The 17,943-nt window shown below is 45.1% G+C and overlaps 1 protein-coding gene across 2 annotated transcripts in view; it reads left to right on the top strand.

Moving 5' to 3' along the window:
* The window catches only part of PDCD6 (programmed cell death 6), a 175,712-nt gene extending 167,543 nt beyond the window's left edge, over window positions 1–8,169 (top strand). For both annotated transcript variants that reach the window (XM_063922803.1, XM_063922804.1), the window contains 2 exons: window positions 1,631–1,740; window positions 4,454–8,169. In XM_063922803.1, coding sequence (XP_063778873.1) covers window positions 1,631–1,740; window positions 4,454–4,552 — 209 coding nt within the window. In that variant the 3' untranslated portion in view covers window positions 4,553–8,169. The remainder of the gene's footprint in view (window positions 1–1,630; window positions 1,741–4,453) is intronic.
* The last annotated feature ends 9,774 nt before the right edge of the window (window positions 8,170–17,943 follow it).

A 17,943-nucleotide genomic window follows, 5' to 3' on the forward strand; every position in this document is an offset into this window, starting at 1 on the left:
CGTTAGCATTGGGTGTTGTTTTTTGGGAAAAATGTCTTATCCACATCACTATACAAATAGGATGTATATTGATATATAAAAAAATGATATTCGGCATGCCTATATTCTGTGTGCGGCTGTATCTGCATACGAAATGGCACGTTATAGTGTTTTCTAGGAAAGTACTGTTATGAACCTTTTCGCATGCAGATACAGCCGCGGTCGAACACAGAATATAGGCATGCTACATATAATTTTAACCAGCATAAGCTGCTTGTGCTTCTTATTCGCATAGTGATTTTAATAGAAAAAGTCACACAAAAAGACGCTCAGTGGTACCAAATTACGCCACGGCATGGCGTAACTAGAAAGGCTATTTAACGTACCAGGGCTAGATGTATGTGGACACATCTGTATACATACAGTGTGGCAGCCTACCTGTTGGTATCTCTTTGCGCAGCAGTGAGGATGATGTTGGTCCTTGAAAGATTTAGATTAAATGTGTAATACACTCAGCAGCTATACAATATAATACAGGTTGAGTATCCCTTATCCAAAATGCTTGGGCCCAGAAGTATTTTGGATATGGGATTTTTCCGTATTTTGGAATAATTGCATACCATAATGAGATCATGGCGATGGGACCTAAATCTAAGCACAGAATACATTTATGTTTTATATACACCTTATACACACAGCCTGAAGGTAATTTAACCAATATTTTTAATAACTTTGTGCATTAAAGAAAGTGTGTGTACATTCACACAAATCATTTGTTTCATATACACCTTATACACACAGCCTGAAGGTCATTTAATACAATATTTTTAATAACTTTGTGTATTAAACAAAGTTTGTGTACATTGAGCCACAGATAACAAAGGTTTCACTATCTCACTCAAAAAATTCCGTATTTCTGAATATTTGGATCTGGGATACCCAACCTGTACAATAATTTGTGCATTAGTTATTCAGATACGTCAATGTAACAGTGGTGTTCATGAACACAATAAATTGTGTAAGGTACGTGTATTTAGGAATGTAGGATAGTTAATGTTGCATAAAAAGCTACATTTAATATACAAATGCCTTGTGTGCAAGTAGCAAAGGACGCTTACTGCCATGACTGCCTATAGTGGGTATCCAAATACAGTTTTTATTCTAGGGCTACATATATTGAGAAGTCAAGAGAATCTACAGATAATTCTTAACAAAAGGGAAAGATTGTCTCTACCATGATGTAATGTGTAGGTGCTACTTAATAATTTAGATATATGGAAGAGTCTGTACAAATAACGCATGTAAAACAGGGGATTGCAAGGCTTCATGCCATGTTGCATATAGAGAAGAACAAGCCAGCACATCCAATTCAAAAAATCCTTTAAGTAAAAAGTGAGAAATGAATAGCATTACGTTTGTAGGGTACTTCCTGATACCTCTGTATGTAAGTATATCTAATAAAGGCTGAATTTAAAATTTATGTAAACAGTGGATTGAGTGGACCTATGGTATACTGATTCCTCTTCTTTAGATTTATTTTAAGGCTGTTGTAATAGTAAATAATCTTTCCAAATACATGTGATCATTGTGATATATTTTTTTTTACTCCACAACACCAATTTAAAATGTAGTTTTATTTTTTCCTGGGCAGGTTATCGCCTGACAGATCAGTTTTATGAAATTCTCATTCGAAAATTTGACAGACAGAGGAAAGGACAAATTGCCTTTGATGACTTTATCCAGTGCTGCACTGTCCTGCAGGTGAGATGACTTCGTAACTGGAATAAAGGTCCCCATACATTTGCAATATATTGTCGCAAATTTCCAGATCCCCTGGCGGCTGGGGAATCGGGAGTATTAAATTTATGTTTTTAAAAATCTTGATCCCCGAATTAAGGATTTCCCCCGATTTTTCCATCGTTTCACCGCTCATCAGTGTATCCGAACAGCATTTCTGATCAAATGTGGAAAACGGGGATTAGATGTTTGGGAGCCTTAAGGTCTGTTGCACAATCAAAGCTGTTTCGTAACTTGGACAATTCATGTTGCAAGAGGAATAATAGTGCTCACTAATTTTTAGTTAACATAGTCTCCAAGAAATGAAAATATTAGTGAATAGAAATTTTAAGACCTGTTTTTGCAATAGCTAAACCTGAATTATATGTAACAGACCTTTTATCACTGCTAGAAATACTCACTCTGTTCAGTCATAAATTTCCTGAAGAATCTATTAAATCCATCCGTCAGGACGTCACATCCCACAAGCCCCTCATCATCCCATCCTTTTATTCCCCAGCCTGCCTCTCACCATCTTACCCATCCATATTACCAGCTCTGACTTACTACTTTCTGTTATCTGGAGATGAAATCATGGTCCCCGTCCCCTTCTACATCCCCCTTGACCCGATCTCCTCCCCTTTTCCTCTGCTCCTTCTCTCCCGTTGCCTGTTACCATCTCTTAAATCTCTCCTTCTCATAAGGCACTGTCCCCTTTGCATTCAAGCTTGCTCTAGTCTCCCTTATTTGTAAAAAAAATAAATATCCACCCTTGATCCTGACACGTCCATTTGCATCCAAACTACTTTAAGCAGATAGTCTTGCCTCACAGGCTTTCTTTCCTCCTATTCCCTACTTGACTCAGTCAGGCTTTCATCCTCCACTCCACAGAAACTGCCCTCATTAAAGTCAACAATGGCCTTGCTGCCAAATCCATGATTCGACTTCACCCCCACTTCCACTACTAGTAGGTGTACCCCAAGGTTCTGTTCTTGGACCTCTTCTATTCTCCCTTTGTACATCCTCTTTTAGATGAGCTTATCTGCTCCTTTGGCCTCCAATATCAACTCTATGCTGATGGAACTTAGATCTACCAATCCAACCCAGACCTTTACCCCTCCTCCAGACTCGTATCTCCAGCTGTTTCTCTGCTATTCACTCCTGGATGACCCAGCGCTTTCTTAAACCTAACATGTCTAAGGCTGAGCTGATCATCTTGCCACCCTCCCGAATAGCCTTACCTCCCTTAATTTCATTATCTGTTGACAGCGCCACAATCTCTTCTAGCCCGCAAGTGTTTTATCTTGGTGTTATCCTGGACGCCTCCCTCTCCTACAAACCACACATTCAGCATGTTTCATGGTCCTGCCATTTCCGGCTCTGAAATATCCCTTATCCGCTCATGGGTTATCTCCAAATTAGACTGTAACCCCCAATTATCTGCCCTTACTATCTCCCACCTTTGTAAGTACAAATCTATCCTCATTGCTGCTGAACAGTTTGGTCTATCCAAATGTACTGTGTCAGCCTCCTCTCTCCTATAAGCCTCCACTGGCTCCGCTTCCCCTTAGGAACCCAATATAAACTCTTCACACTTACTTACAGGGCACTCGCCCAATACTCTCCTATTTATATCTCAGACCTCCTCTTCCTCCGTCCGCTTTGCTCCACAAATGAATGCCGCCTTTCTTTCCACTTATGCCTCTTAAGATTTTGCCAATGCTGCTCACTACCACTGGAATTCTCCACCTCAATAAAATTTCAAATGGGTTCGCAATTTCCATCACTCATCCTAACCCACCCCTCCATGCTCCTTATCCCTTCCCTTTGTGTCAGCCGTGTCTGTTTCCCACTCCCCTTTAAAATGTAAGCTCTCACAAGCAGGGCTCATGTGCTGTGCTTTGCTTTCCTCACATACACCATCATCTCTTCCCCACTGCCTTCAACAGCCCCAGACCTCTGGGTTTTGCATTCTGTTTATGTACTTTGTAAGGTGCTGCAGATTATTATTTATATAATGTCGCAGGACAAGTGTCTAGCTGCAGGGAGGCCCTGGCCCTACCTCCATTCACAGCTCTCAGTGGCTGGCAGACTTCCAGACACAGCTTCTGTCTCTCCCCCACTGCGCTGTTAGGACCGAACTGTTCTGTTTTGTCAGCACCTGCAGCCAACACTCTACCCGTGGGAGGCCCACCCCATTTAGGTTCTCTGTGTGGTAAACAGTATTGTACAGTAAAGTGATGTACACATCTGTGTTTTAATCTTTATGCAGACTTAATAACCTACTTGCAATGACATTTAGTAGTTTCATTTCATATTGATGTAAATATGGTAATAATATCTGTCCTTGTTAGATTTCATCTGTGTCACAGAAAGGAGTACATAGAATGACAATTAAGCAATTTTGGTCTTCACATGGCTTTGTGAACACATTAGTGGTGGTTGAGAATACACACTTTATTCACACCCCCACAAGAACTACTGTCCAAACAACATTATTTTAGTAAATCTGAATTTGTATCACACGTGGTATACAGTAGAGTTGTACCAACTGCAAAGTTGTAGCCAAAGTCACTGACCCCTAATGTGCCAAGTAATATCCAGCTGGAGACTGAACAAGTTACTGTAGCTGACCTTATTTTTAAGAGATTGTTCTTTTTGTTTATCATTTGTTTGTTTTGTATTTTTTTCATTTCAGAAACTAACCGATGTTTTCCGACGCTTTGACACAGACCAAGATGGCTGGATACATGTATCATATGAACAGTATCTCTCCATGGTCTTCAATGTAGTATGATGCCAAAAAGAAGATTGGCCCAGACCAATACAGAGACTGAATTTCCAAACCTAAACGTTCTTAACTTACTGGAATTTGGCGCCATTAAGGTGCTGTATGTTTCAGCTGCTCCTATGTTTTCTTCACATTGACCGTCTTAAACAAATCTGAAGCTGTATAGAAGAAAGACTTTTTTTTTTTTTGTTTTTTTTTGTTACTGTATATTAATAAAAAATAACCTAGCCATATTTTTATTCATAATGCACCTAATAGGTAAAAAAAAACCATGGTGAGAAGCAGATATATTTTGTTTACATGATTGTAGCATGACTTGATTGGTTTCATTAAGTTCACATCATTGTGCCTAATTCAGCAGTTTTCACCAAGCTGCATGTAAGAAGTTAGAGTAACTCCATAACGAACATGAACATTACCTGAATGCATGATAACTTAGTCTGTAAACGTAATCCGAAACTAGAAAGGCCAAATAAGAGCTCTCTTCTATGTAAAGGTTTCAGATTAGAGCTGCCCCATTAAATCTGGTCTGAGCAATAAAGGCTGTCCGATACAACACTAGCTACTGACGCATGCCTATTTCATAAGTCACTCACACATTTGTATGGAACGGTCGTATACATTCGCTAAATTTACTGAATGAGAAATGTCCGTTTTTGTTGATACTAAAACTACTTCTGATATAACATATTTTCATTTGTGAGTCTGTCATTCAGCAAGTGATACAGGACGTGGGTTTGTCAGACAGGAATGTAGTTGTCATTATGTCACATTATTTTACCCTTTTATTGGTAAGGATGGCAGATTTTTCTTTAGGTGGTCCATCCATGGCGTCAGCTCCTGTACAAACTTATGTACAGATTATCGATGTCCAGTGCATGCACAGGCTAGGGCGGGTGTATACTTCTTGGTTAATGCATTGGGCAGGAATCCAACCCTGCTTTGCCCATTGCATCAACAGTGGATATGTATACTGTGGCTTTTCATGTGTTTCACAGGACATCATTCCCTTAACTCCGTTTAAGACAAGTTCCGGCCTCTACTTTATATGTAACTTGAACTCCCAACACGCTGCCTTGTAGAAGCGTGATACAAATGTATCGCGTGCAGTTTAGACTAGTATAACATACTTGTTTCATAGAGAAATCATTTTAAAATCGTTCAAATTGATTTGGACACCACAGATTTGATTAGGTGTTAGATACCTTTATAAATGTTAACACACAACATGTATTGCAAATTTTAAGGGAACCCTTTTTTTAAGGAAAGTACTGTTAAACGCAATAGGTAGTTTAAAGCTGACATTTGCATGCAGACTTCCAGCAACCGCCGTCTACTGCAGGGAAGCAGATTGTATAATATTTAGCAATATTTTTATTAGCAAAACCCAGTAAAAGCACAAACAGGTTTGTTTTGATTATCATTACATTATGTTTTCCATATTTCCAGGTAGTAAAATTATATGGGAGTGTGGTCTTTAGTACACCATGTGTAAATGTCCAATTCTAGTTCTTTATTCATGTTTGGTCCTGAGTGAGCATGATGTGGCCATCTTGTTAGCATTACCCATACAAGTTGCTACAGATATAGTGAAAACCTTTATCGGCCTATAAGAAGGTAAACATTGAACTTAAGTCAGCTGATCACTTAGGTCAGAGGTTCTCAAATGTGATACTGAAGGGCCCCCAACGATCTAGGTTTTAAGTTTATCCATGCTTGGCCACAGGTGACTCATTTAGCACCTCAGCCAATTTGATGTAACCATTTCTGCTAAGCTATGGATATACCTAAAACCTGGACGGTTGGGGTGTCTTGGGGGCTACGTTTGAGAACCTCTGACTTAAGGTGCATACACACTTTTTGCCCAGCGTGTATGCACAGCGATGATATGAACATCGCTGGCAGGAAACACTGAGCGATTTTCCGTGGCCAGCAATGTTCAGGGGGGGTGAAGCACTTTCCACAGTAGGAGACTCTGTTCAAACAGCCCGATGGACGGCTGCGGCCAGCGATGATGTGGCAGCGCGCATCAGCGCTCATCGCCCGGCCATACACACTGGCTGAATTTGAGCTCAAAGTAGCTCAAAACGCCAAAAGTGAGCTACTTTGAGCTCAAAATCGGCTAGTGTGTATGGGCCTTAAGGCTGTTCTTTTTTTCTTAGGTGTAAAAATGCAGATTTGCGATGAGTTTGCATGGTTTTTGTACCCAAAAAAAAATAATAATCATTACTAGGCAGAAATGCAAAGGTCCTGATTCAGGTTTGTAAAGCAAAAAAAAAGCAAGTAACTTTGTATGTGAAACAAACCATGTTGCCATCCAAGGGGAGCAAATACATTTAGATTTTTTTTTCTGTCGGGGGAAATACAGTACAAGCTGCTTTTCCATGTAGCCCACAAATGTTAGACAGCTTTATTGTTACACTGCAATTAAGTTTTCAGTTTTAGCACTCCATCCAAATCTAAATCTCTCCGCACATGTTACATCTGCCTCACCTGCAGTGCAACATAGTTATGGCCAGTTGTGTGCGTTTTTGCTTTTTTTAAAAAATCTGAATCGGGCCCAAAGTGGGGAAATCACCCTTGGTTTCAAAAAAGTGGCAAATGAGATAGCAGGACAACATATACGGTTTTAGTGGCCATAAGGAAAGCATGGCGGTTCTTACAAAGTGTCTGATATTTACATTGTAATATTTATGATGGCACAATTATAGGCAGGTATTTTTCAGCAAATTAAAGCCTTTTTTTATTTTGTGGTACAGAAACATGTTTTATGTGATTTCCCCCCCCCCCCCCCCCCCAAAAAAAATGCAGATTTGCTGGCAATAAGTGAGTTTAGAACTGAATTGCAATTTGACGTGGAAATTGGCTCTCGGGTCCCAGCTCACTCCTAACTGATTTAACCCCATGCAGTCCTTAATATGTTGTTTCCATATATCTATTTACTACTTGCATTCATACCAGCTTTATAATACTACACATAGTGTAACTGCTCCCTATTAGGTGGAATGTAATTGGTTGATTTTAGCTATGATTGTGGATTGTGCTTGAAATGTATTTTGATAGGTATCCGGTTCATAGGTCGACATGCATTTGGTTGACTGGTTCAAATGATCAACCGGACTATGGTCGACGCATGGAAAGGTCGACATGATTTAATTAGTATTTTTTCAACTTGTTCATACTTTACCATCCACGTGGACTATGATTGGGAATACTAACCTTGCCCAAAGCCCGGTGTGCGAATTGGTACACGAATTGAGGTTCCACGTGCTGAAACATAAAATTTAAAGGCAAAAAAATAAAGAGAACTCATGTTGACATTTTCACCATGTTGACAATTTGGTGTCGACCTTTTGACTGTCGACCCATAACCATTTTCATATATATGCACTATACTGTACATGCACTTTAATGTGTATAAAACGGTTTCTCCAGTAACTGCATTCTGTGCATAACAGAACGTCATAAGTGCATTTAGGAATGAACCCGCGCACATGGTGAAAGCATGTTCTATGTATCTAACTGTATTATTTTCATTTTTTTTAACATAACCTTAACAAACTGTGATCTTATCATGCCACATTTTATGCAAAAAAAAATCTTAATAAAGAAACTGAAATGATTCTAAGACTAAGGTCTGTTTGTGTTAGCGGTCACTAACCGATGTGGACCATATACTGTGTGACCACATTTATTACATGCATGTGCATTCACCCTCACTAGTAGATTACTGTACACCTTTAAAGGCACATTCTACATTAATTGTTTAAGTAAGTGATGACAAAAACATGCAATATATTGTGATCTAATGCTGAGGTAGAGTATACGATAGGCGATATACTGAATGATATACCGCTCAGTGTGTACCTGAAGCTGCGCACTATGGGCCAGATTCAAATGTCTGTCTCCCTCTCCTATCGCGCCCACCGGCAGTACTCCATTGTTGCTGGGGACGGGCGCGACAAGTTCGTTTCAGCTCTCTACCCCCAGAGGTAGCGAGCTGAAATGCGTGTAAAGAGACCCGTTGGGCGCCCAAACAGGTCTCTTCCTGATCACGACCATTACTTTAGTCGGGTTTAGGTGCTTGACTGTAATGAGTGCAATCACTTCGATAACGGGGACATTTGAATGTCACTTTTAGACGGGAGATAGTGGGTGTGATATCCGTTGAATCCGGCCCTTTGTCTTCAATGGGGTTGTCCCATCTGACGTGGGTCAGGTGGGCTGACCCCGCTGACTTAAGACCTGCAGGTGAATGCAGTGGGTAATGATTTATCTCGCGGTCATACACCATATCGTGCAGTGTGTGCAGCCATGCAATATTTCCTTCCATCGTACCAGCCTTCATTTCAGCGATCCCAACAGGCGGCATACTGAATGCCACCCTGTATAATAATACCCCTACTTCCTGGAGAGTGTTCACTTGGGAGGTGTATTTTCTTTACAATGGAAAAGATCGGCGGGGTTATAGAGGAGGCGGTGCAAATGCATCCTGGGAACAATCAAAGCTTTAGCCTGTTGGTGCCTCGTATCAAGATCCTACTCTTGATCAACTGGTTGGGACTTTATCTCCATCTAAGGCTTAGTAAATAGACCCCATAGTCTTGAACACATACTTAAACTGATCCCGTTTTGGAATATACACCATTTAGCACTGAGATCAATATCCTTATTGTAAGCTCTGTTTCATTCACTGCAATGTGAATTATCTCAGATGCTTATAATATGGCAGTCCAGGTTTTCATTATGTCCATGCTTGAGCACTGGTAACTTAATTAGGGGTTCAGTATGGTATGCCGGCGGTCAGGCTCCCGGCGACAAGCATACCGGCGCCGGGAGCCCGACCGGCGGCTTAACGACAGTGTGGCGAGCGCAAATGAGCCCCTTGCGGGCTCGCTGCACTCGCCACGCTACGGGCACGCTATTTTATTCTCCCTCCAGGGGGGCCGTGGACCCCCATGAGGGAGAATAAGTGTCGGTATGCCGGCGCCGGTATACTGTGCGCCGGGATCCCGTCAGTCGGCATACTGAAGACCACCCCTTAATTAGTACTACATTAATTTACAATGTTTTCACCCATGGATCTCCTTAAAACCTGGACTGTAAATGCCTTGATGACAGTGCCTGATTCAGGTCCTGTCACTATAAGGTAAATGTTGCAATGCAGCGATATTCAGTACACTGCAGGGGTTCACTACGATCTGCCGGCCTCCCGGCGACCAGCATACCGGCGCCGGGAGGCCGGCCGCTAGCTTACCGACAGTGTGGCGAGCGCAAATGAGCCCCTTGCGGGCTCGCTGCGCTCGCCACGCTACGGGCACGGTGGCGCGCTACGCGCGCCACACTATTTTATTCTCCCTCCAGGGGGTTCGTGGACCCCCACGAGGGAGAATAAGTGTCGGTATGCCGGCTGTCGGGCTCCCGGCGCCGGTATGCTGGTCGCCGGGAGCCCGACCGACGGCATACTGAAGACCACCCCACTGCAGGACCCATACTGCGCATGTGCAGTATGTGTCCTGAGTCATTGCTTGCAAAGCGGCTGCAGACATCAGGTGTTTTACAGTCTGCAGCCGATTGGGGGCGCCGATGACTTCTGTTTTGTGCCAAGGCCAGGATCGCTGTCTTCTGACTGAGACTTCCTGGCCTCAGCGATGGAACTGTGGCATATGATATGCATAACCTCAGGATTACTCAGCCGGCCAGTGGTGTTGCAGGTGATCCGATGCTGCGTCCTCTCACGTAGCAGAGGCTCACACATGCATGCAGGAGGCATCTTCCTATACCAGACGCCTTCTGCTGCATTACCATATGTGTGCATCGCTGCTGATTCCTTGGAATGCTTTGTAAATCAGGCCCAGAGTTTGGGAGCCATTGGCTTATGTGTAGCACTAATTTTGAAATCTTTCAACTAAAAGTCTTCCAGCATTCTGCAGCAGTAATTAGACCATGATTAGCACCAAAACCTGAAGAAACAACTGTAAGCACAAATCATGGTGTGTGTGTGTGTGTGTGTGTGTGTGTGTGTGTGATTTGTAGTGTTTCAGTGGTGTTTATGCTTCCACTTACATTTTTTTTTTCTCAATACGACCAATGCACTTCCACACCTGTTACCGTCCAACGGCTTATTATGTGGACATATGCATCATTGTGCAAGTTCAGCTGTCACCGTAACAAATTTTAAATGGTACTTTGAGACCACCAAAAAGCAATCCTTCTGATCATATCAGGTCTTGGAAAATGACAGAGGCATTCAAGGCAGCTTTGTTAAATTATATTTGTATATTTTTTAACATGTATGAAAAAAAACCCCCGAGATTTAAGGTAAGAACTTACCGTTGTTAAATCTCTTTCTGCGAGGTACACTGGACTCCATAGGGATAGACATTGGGGTGTAGAGTAGGATCTTGATCCGAGGCACCAACAGGCTCAAAAGCTTTGACTGTTTCCAAGATGCATAGCACTGCCTCCTCTATAACCCCGCCTCCCTGCACAGCTGCTCAGTTTTTAGTTAACCAGCCCAATGCAGTAGCAGGAAAAGAGATGACAACAGTTAGTAGCCACATACACCACATTCTCACGACAGGAGAAGTGTCAGCGGCTAATGCCATATCAACCCAAAGAAGCTAAGTGCATCAGGGTGGGCGCCTTGTGGAGCCCAGTGTACCACGCAGAAAGAGATTTAACAACGGTAAGTTCTTACCAAAAATCTCGTTTTCTGCTGCGGGGTACACTGGGCTCCACAAGGATAGACATTGGGGATGTCTTAAAGCAGTTCCTTATGGGAGGGGACGCACTGTAGCGGGCACAAGAACCCGGCGTCCAAAGGAAGCATCCTGGGAAGCAGCAGTATCGAAGGCATAGAACCTTATGAACGTGTTCACTGAGGACCACGTAGCCGCCTTAGAAGGTCCAACGGACCGAGTAGAATGGGCCGTAATGTGAGCAGGAGCTAACAGACCAGCCTTCACATAAGCATGTGCAATCACCATTCTAATCCATCTGGCCAAAGTCTGCTTGTGAGCAGGCCAGCCCCGTTTGTGAAATCCAAACAGAACAAAGAGAGAATCAGATTTTCTAATAGAAGCAGTTCTCTTCACATAGATACGGAGAGCCCGTACCACATCCAAAGACCGCTCTTTGGGAGACAGATCAGGAGAAACAAGTGCCGGAACCACAATCTCCTGATTAAGGTGGAACGAAGAGACCACCTTAGGTAAATATCCGGGACGAGTCCTAAGAACCGCCCGGTCACTGTGAAATATCAGATATGGGGAACTACAAGACAAGGCACCCAAATCCGGCACTCTTCTAGCTGAGGCAATAGCCAGCAGAAACACCACCTTAAGGGAAAGCCACTTAAGATCAGCTGAACCAAGAGGTTCAAACGGAGACTCTTCTAACGCCTCCAAAACCACCGACAAGTCCCAAGGAGCCACAGGCGGGACATAGGGAGGTTGGATACGCAACACACCCTGAGTAAAGATATGCACATCAGGTAAGGTCGCAATTTTTCTCTGAAACTACACCGACCAGGCAGAAATGTGAACCTTGAGGGAGGCCCTGCTGAAGAAAAGCCAACAACTTGGCTGTACTAAACTTGGAAGCGTCATAATTGTTAGATGCGCACCAAACAAAGTAAGAATGCCAGACCCTATGGTAAATCCGAGCAGAAGCCGGTTTCCGAGCCCGCAGCATAGTTTGAATGACCGCCTCAGAAAACCCTCTAGCCCTCAAGACGGAAGCTTCAAGAGCCACGCCGTCAAAGACAGCTGGGCCAGGTCCTGGTAGACACAGGGGCCCTGAACGAGGAGGTCTGGGCATTGTGGAAGTAGAATTGGACGCTCTGACGAGAGGCCCTGGAGGTCTGAGAACCAGTGCCATCTGGGCCACGCTGGAGCTATGAGAAGCAGGATTCCTCCTTCCTGCTTGAACTTCCGAATTACCCCGGGCAGGAGTGACACCGGAGGGAACACGTACAGCAGCCGAAACTTCCACGGCACCGCCAGCACATCCACGAATGCTGCTGGAGGATCCCTTGTCCTTGCTCCGAAGACCGGAACCTTGTGATTGTGTCGAGACGCCATCAGATCCACGTCTTGAAGGCCCCACCTTTCCACTAGGAGTTGAAACACTTCTGGATGGAGGCCCCACTCTCCGGCGTGTACGTCCTGACGACTGAGAAAGTCCGCTTCCCAATTCAGGACTCCCGGAATGAATATCGCTGATATGGCCGGTAGATGGCATTCCGCCCATTGAAGAATCTGTGAAACTTCCTTCATTGCCAAGCAGCTTCGAGTGCCGCCTTGATGATTTATGTAGGCCACAGAGGTGGTGTTGTCCGACTGTACTTGAACAGGACGGTTCTGAATTAAATGCTGGGCCAGGTTCAATGAGTTGAAGACCGCCTGCAATTCCAGAATGTTAATCGGGAGGAGAGACGCCTCCTTGGACCACCGACCCTGAAGGGAGTGTTGCTCCAACACGGCGCCCCAACCCCTCAGACTGCCATCTGTCGTCAACAGGACCCAGTCGGATATCCAGAAGGGACAGCCCCTGCACAATCATTGGTCCTGGAGCCACCAGTACAGCGACAGACGGACCTCCGGAGTCAATGAGATCATGTGAGACCTGATCCGGTGAGGCAGGCCGACCCACTTGGCAAGAATGGAATTGAGCATACTCCACCATGTCGAATGCTGACACCATGAGGCCCAGCACCTGCATCGCCGAAAGTATCGACACTTGCGGACGAGATAGGAAGCAACGAATCCTGTCCTAAAGCTTCAGGACTTTCTCCTGAGACAAGAACAACCGCTGGTTGTGTGTGTCCAATAGCGCTCCCAAGTGCACCATGCCCTGAGCAGGGACCAGGGAGGATTTCTTCCAGTTGATGAGCCACCCGTGGGCTTGCAGAAACCGGACAGTCAGATCTAGGTGACGTAGGAGAATTTCTAGGGAATTTGCCAGGATCAACAAGTCGTCCAGATACGGTAGGATCCTGACCCCTTGACGGTGGAGTACCACCATCAGCACCGCCATAACCTTGGTGAAGACTCGCGGAGCCGTGGATAAACCAAAAGGTAACGCCTGAAACTGGTAATGGACGTTGCCAACCGCAAACCTCAGGTATTGCTGATGCGACACTGCTATAGGAATATGCAGGTAAGCATCCTGTATATCCAGGGAGACCATATAATCCCCAGGTTCCAAGGCCAGAACGATAGAGCGAAGGGTTTTCATACGGAACTTGGAGACTCTCACAAACTTGTTCAATGCCTTGAGGTTGAGAATGGGGCGGGAGGACCCATTCGGTTTCGGGACTAGAAGTAGCGGAGAATAGTACCCCTGGCCTCTCTGAGCAAGAGGCATCTGTACTACCACTCCTGTGTCCAGAAGGGTCTGTACCTCCGTATGAAGAGTTTTTGCCTTTGGTCCAAAGGGACGTCTGTCAGGTAAAATCGATGAGGGGGGCGGTTTTCGAAGGCTATGGTGTAACCTCGAGTGATGACTTCCCTTACACAGGCATCTGAAGTGGACTTCAACCAATCCTGGGTATACCCTAGAAGCCGCCCCCCCCCACCCGTCATGCGGCAGGCTTATCGGTCTTGGAAGCTGGCTGACGGGCAGCCCAGGCTCTTTTGGGCTTTGGCTTACCAGGTTTGGAAGTGCGGGCCTGTGGTACGCCTGACCTTTTGCTTTACCTGAAGGACGAAAGGAAGTACTTTTGGCCTTCGACACAGAAGGAGCGGTACTTGGCAGACAGGCAGTTTTGGCAGTAGCCAAATCAGCCACTATCTTATTTAAGTCCTCCCCAAACAGAATATCTCCCTTGAAAGGGAGTACATCCAGGGTTTTTCTAGAATCCAGATCCACGGACCAGGATCTCAGCCACAATATCCGGCGAGCCAGGACTGACGTAGTACAGGCCTTGGCTGCTAGAATACTGGCATCAGAAGCCGCCTCTTTAATATAGTGAGAAGCTGTGACAATATATGACAAGCACTGTGTAGCATGGTCAGATGAGATTTCAGCTTCCAACTATAGGGCCCACGCTTCAATAGCTTCTGCAGCCCATGTCGCTGCAATAGTGGGCCTTTGCGCAGCACCCGTGAGGGTGTAAATCGCTTTCAGACAACCCTCCACACATTTATCCGTAGGCTCTTTCAGAGACGTGACGGTAGTGACAGGTAGAGCTGAGGAAACCACCATCCTTGCCACATGCGAGTCTACTGGAGGAAGCGTTTCCCAATTTTTTGACAGCTGGCGCGATGGGCTAGCGAGCCAGCATCATCTTTTGAGGCACAAACTTCTTCCCTGGATTTTCCCAGGATTCCTGACGTATATCCACCAGGTGATCAGAATGAGGTAAAACTTGTTTAACCACCTTCTGACGCTTGAACCTATCTGGTTTCTTAGGAGGGACAGATGGCTCAGGATCATCCGTAATCTGTAGAATCAACTTAATAGCCTCCAAAAGATCAGGAACATCCACTTGTGAACTACCCTCCCCATCAGCAGTATCTGTGTCAGAATCTGTGGGGTCAGTGTAATCGCCATCTTCATCAGATGAGGTGTCAGTGACAGCAGTGGATTGTGTGGAGGTAAGAGCTCGCTTAAAGGACCCCTTGGTCTTAGGCGAGCGAGGGTCAGACTTTTTAGTAGTCAAAGACTGGTTCAATTTCTTCAATCGAGCAGACAAGGAATATGCCCACGGCGGGTTTGCCGCGGGGACCACATACGGTTGAACCGGCATAGGATGTCCCATAGGGGGCGTTAGTTTAGTAACTAGCGTATTCAGAAGTGTGGAGAAAGTAGCCCATGGCGGGTCATTATGGACCCCCGTTGCCACAGTCCCACTGGGGGGCAAGGAGCCCCCAGAACCAGAGCCCTCAGCTGCTATATTCTCCTCATAGGGATCTGTGGCGTCAGCAACACCAGTAGTGTGTTCATCCCCAGAACCGTTACCCTCAGAAGCAGACATGATATAACTTGCAATATCAGGTAACACGGTACAATTGTCAGCAGCACAATACCTCTAGCCCAAACCCCTGCGCAGTGTAGTCAGCGCAAGCAGGGATACAGGAGAGATATGGTGACTAAAATCACAGAGAAAAATACAATTAGAGTGTATCTTGTGAATATCCTATATTACAGAATTATAAACCTGACACACCAAGCCCCCTCAGGTTATAGAATATAGGGATAGCAAGTTGAGTGAGAGACACGAAATGAAAATCACCCAGCAAGCTAATGCACACACATATAGTCACAGTTATACAATGCAGAGGTTATTACCAACAATAATATATATAGCTATGTAGTCAATAGATATAACACTGCACAGTAAGAACTGGATGTATATCACAGGGCACTTGTACCAGAGAACCCTGACTAAATGCACTTTTTCTTAGCTATCACTGTCTAAATGACATGTAGAATACTTAAGTGTCTTGTAAAGTCACAGCGCTGACTATCAGGTGGCTTTACAAAGGAGGATTTGTCCAAGCACTCCCAGGAACAGTGTAGCTGAGAGAAATTGCGCCCACACACTGATAGTGAGTGAGGGAGAGATAGATATGCAGCTCCAGGGCGGGAACATTTACTGTAAATGGTGCCCTGGGGGAGGGGCTACAGGTCTAAGCCTTATCCCCCTTCTGGCAAAACCACCTGGTACTGTGGGCTACTGTAAAAAGGTTTAGAGAGAAAACCTGACCTGCACCCATGCCCTGGTGATCTAGTGGGATCGCCAGTATGCCAGTGTCCACCGCCAGCGCGCACGGGCCGCCTCCCACCGACCACGCCGGATCGTGATACAGCACGGGTCCCACGAGCGGGACCCACTCCCCACCTCCCGAAGCGCAGCCACGCGGAGAGCCCCAGTCGTGTGTGCCTGACCAGAAGAAAACCGGAGCCTCCCGCTGTAGGTACCCGGCAACCAGGGCACGAGAGTATACAGCGCCGCTGGGGAGAGATGGAGCTGCAGCAGTGAATGTCTCCTAACATTTACACACTGCTGCTGCCCTTGAAGTCTTCACTTTTCTTCCTAAAAAGCTCTTTTTAGGGCTGCCTGAAGCAGCCCCTCTGTTATGTGCCTGCTATCTGCGGAACCAACTACAAAACGGAGCTCCTATGCAGGGAGGCGGGGTTAGAGAGGAGGCGGCGCTATGCAACTTGGGAACAGTCAAAGCTTTTGAGCCTGTTGGTGTCTCGGATCAAGATCCTACTCTACACCCCAATGTCTATCCTTGTGGAGCCCAGTGTACCCCGCAGCAGAAATAAATCAGGTAAACCTATTTTGTTAAACTGGTCTGTCGGGCCAAATGTACCCTATAAAGTGACCTTTGCACATTATGTAACTTCATTTGAAATGTTTCCTCTGGAGAATGCAAAAGCGGGTACATCTAACTAGAGCAGCTCATGCCAGTTGCCTGCAGTACTCTTGTAGGTGCCACTCCGTTGTTGCACAAAATATGTGGTTACCTAGCATCTGAACAAAAATGTTATTTATTTTTGTTATGTATGAACAAAAAAAATCACATGTCTAGTTTGCTTCAATTTCTAGAACAGTGATTTTCAACCTTTTTTTACTCGCGGCACACCAAACAATATTTTAAAATTGCCAAGGCACACCATCAGTTCCCCACAGAAAAAAACAAGACACACATTGGCCCTCGTAGTAAAAAAAAATCCACACATACATTGGCCTACACAGAAAAAACAATCACATTTCTCCCCACATAAATCATATTGCACCCCACATGAATTATTCACATTGTTCCCCCCATAAATCCTTATTCTCCCCACATAAATCCTTTTGTTCCCCACAGGAGAAAAAAAAAACACCCAAATATTAGCCCCTACCGGTCAGCTGTCCTCCTCCCTGTCCCTCAGTGGCGGGGGTTGTTCATAGTGGAGTGCTGCGACTACTGAGCAGCGGGCGGTCGGGCAGGTGTGGATGTGGGTGGGCAAGGAAAGCTGTGCATGCAGGCAGGAACTGGAAGATGTGTATGCAGGCGGGTGGGCTGGCTGGATGGTGAGACGCGGCGGCCGTGACTTATGATATCACACCGCCGCGTCTTCAAGGCATACGTCACGGCTGGAGCACGACTGATCCTCTAAGAAGAGCCCAGGCCAACAGTTCACTCTGCTCTGGCTCCACGGCACACCTTGCAACTGGTCGCGGCACACTAGTGTGCCACGGCACATTGGTTGAAAAAGCCTGCTCTAGAACCTTAAAATAATTGTCAACTTACTGTTTGTGCTCCTGCACCATGGTGAACATGTAGTATTAATGTACCTGCATATACTGTATAATTGCAATTTTCTTAATCTCTCAGGATCTTATTTTTTACATGCTCCTCACTTTGTATTAAAACAAGCTACATCTAATTTGCTAA

Source organism: Pseudophryne corroboree, chromosome 5 (assembly GCF_028390025.1).
Source record: "Pseudophryne corroboree isolate aPseCor3 chromosome 5, aPseCor3.hap2, whole genome shotgun sequence".
NCBI lineage: Eukaryota > Metazoa > Chordata > Amphibia > Anura > Myobatrachidae > Pseudophryne > Pseudophryne corroboree.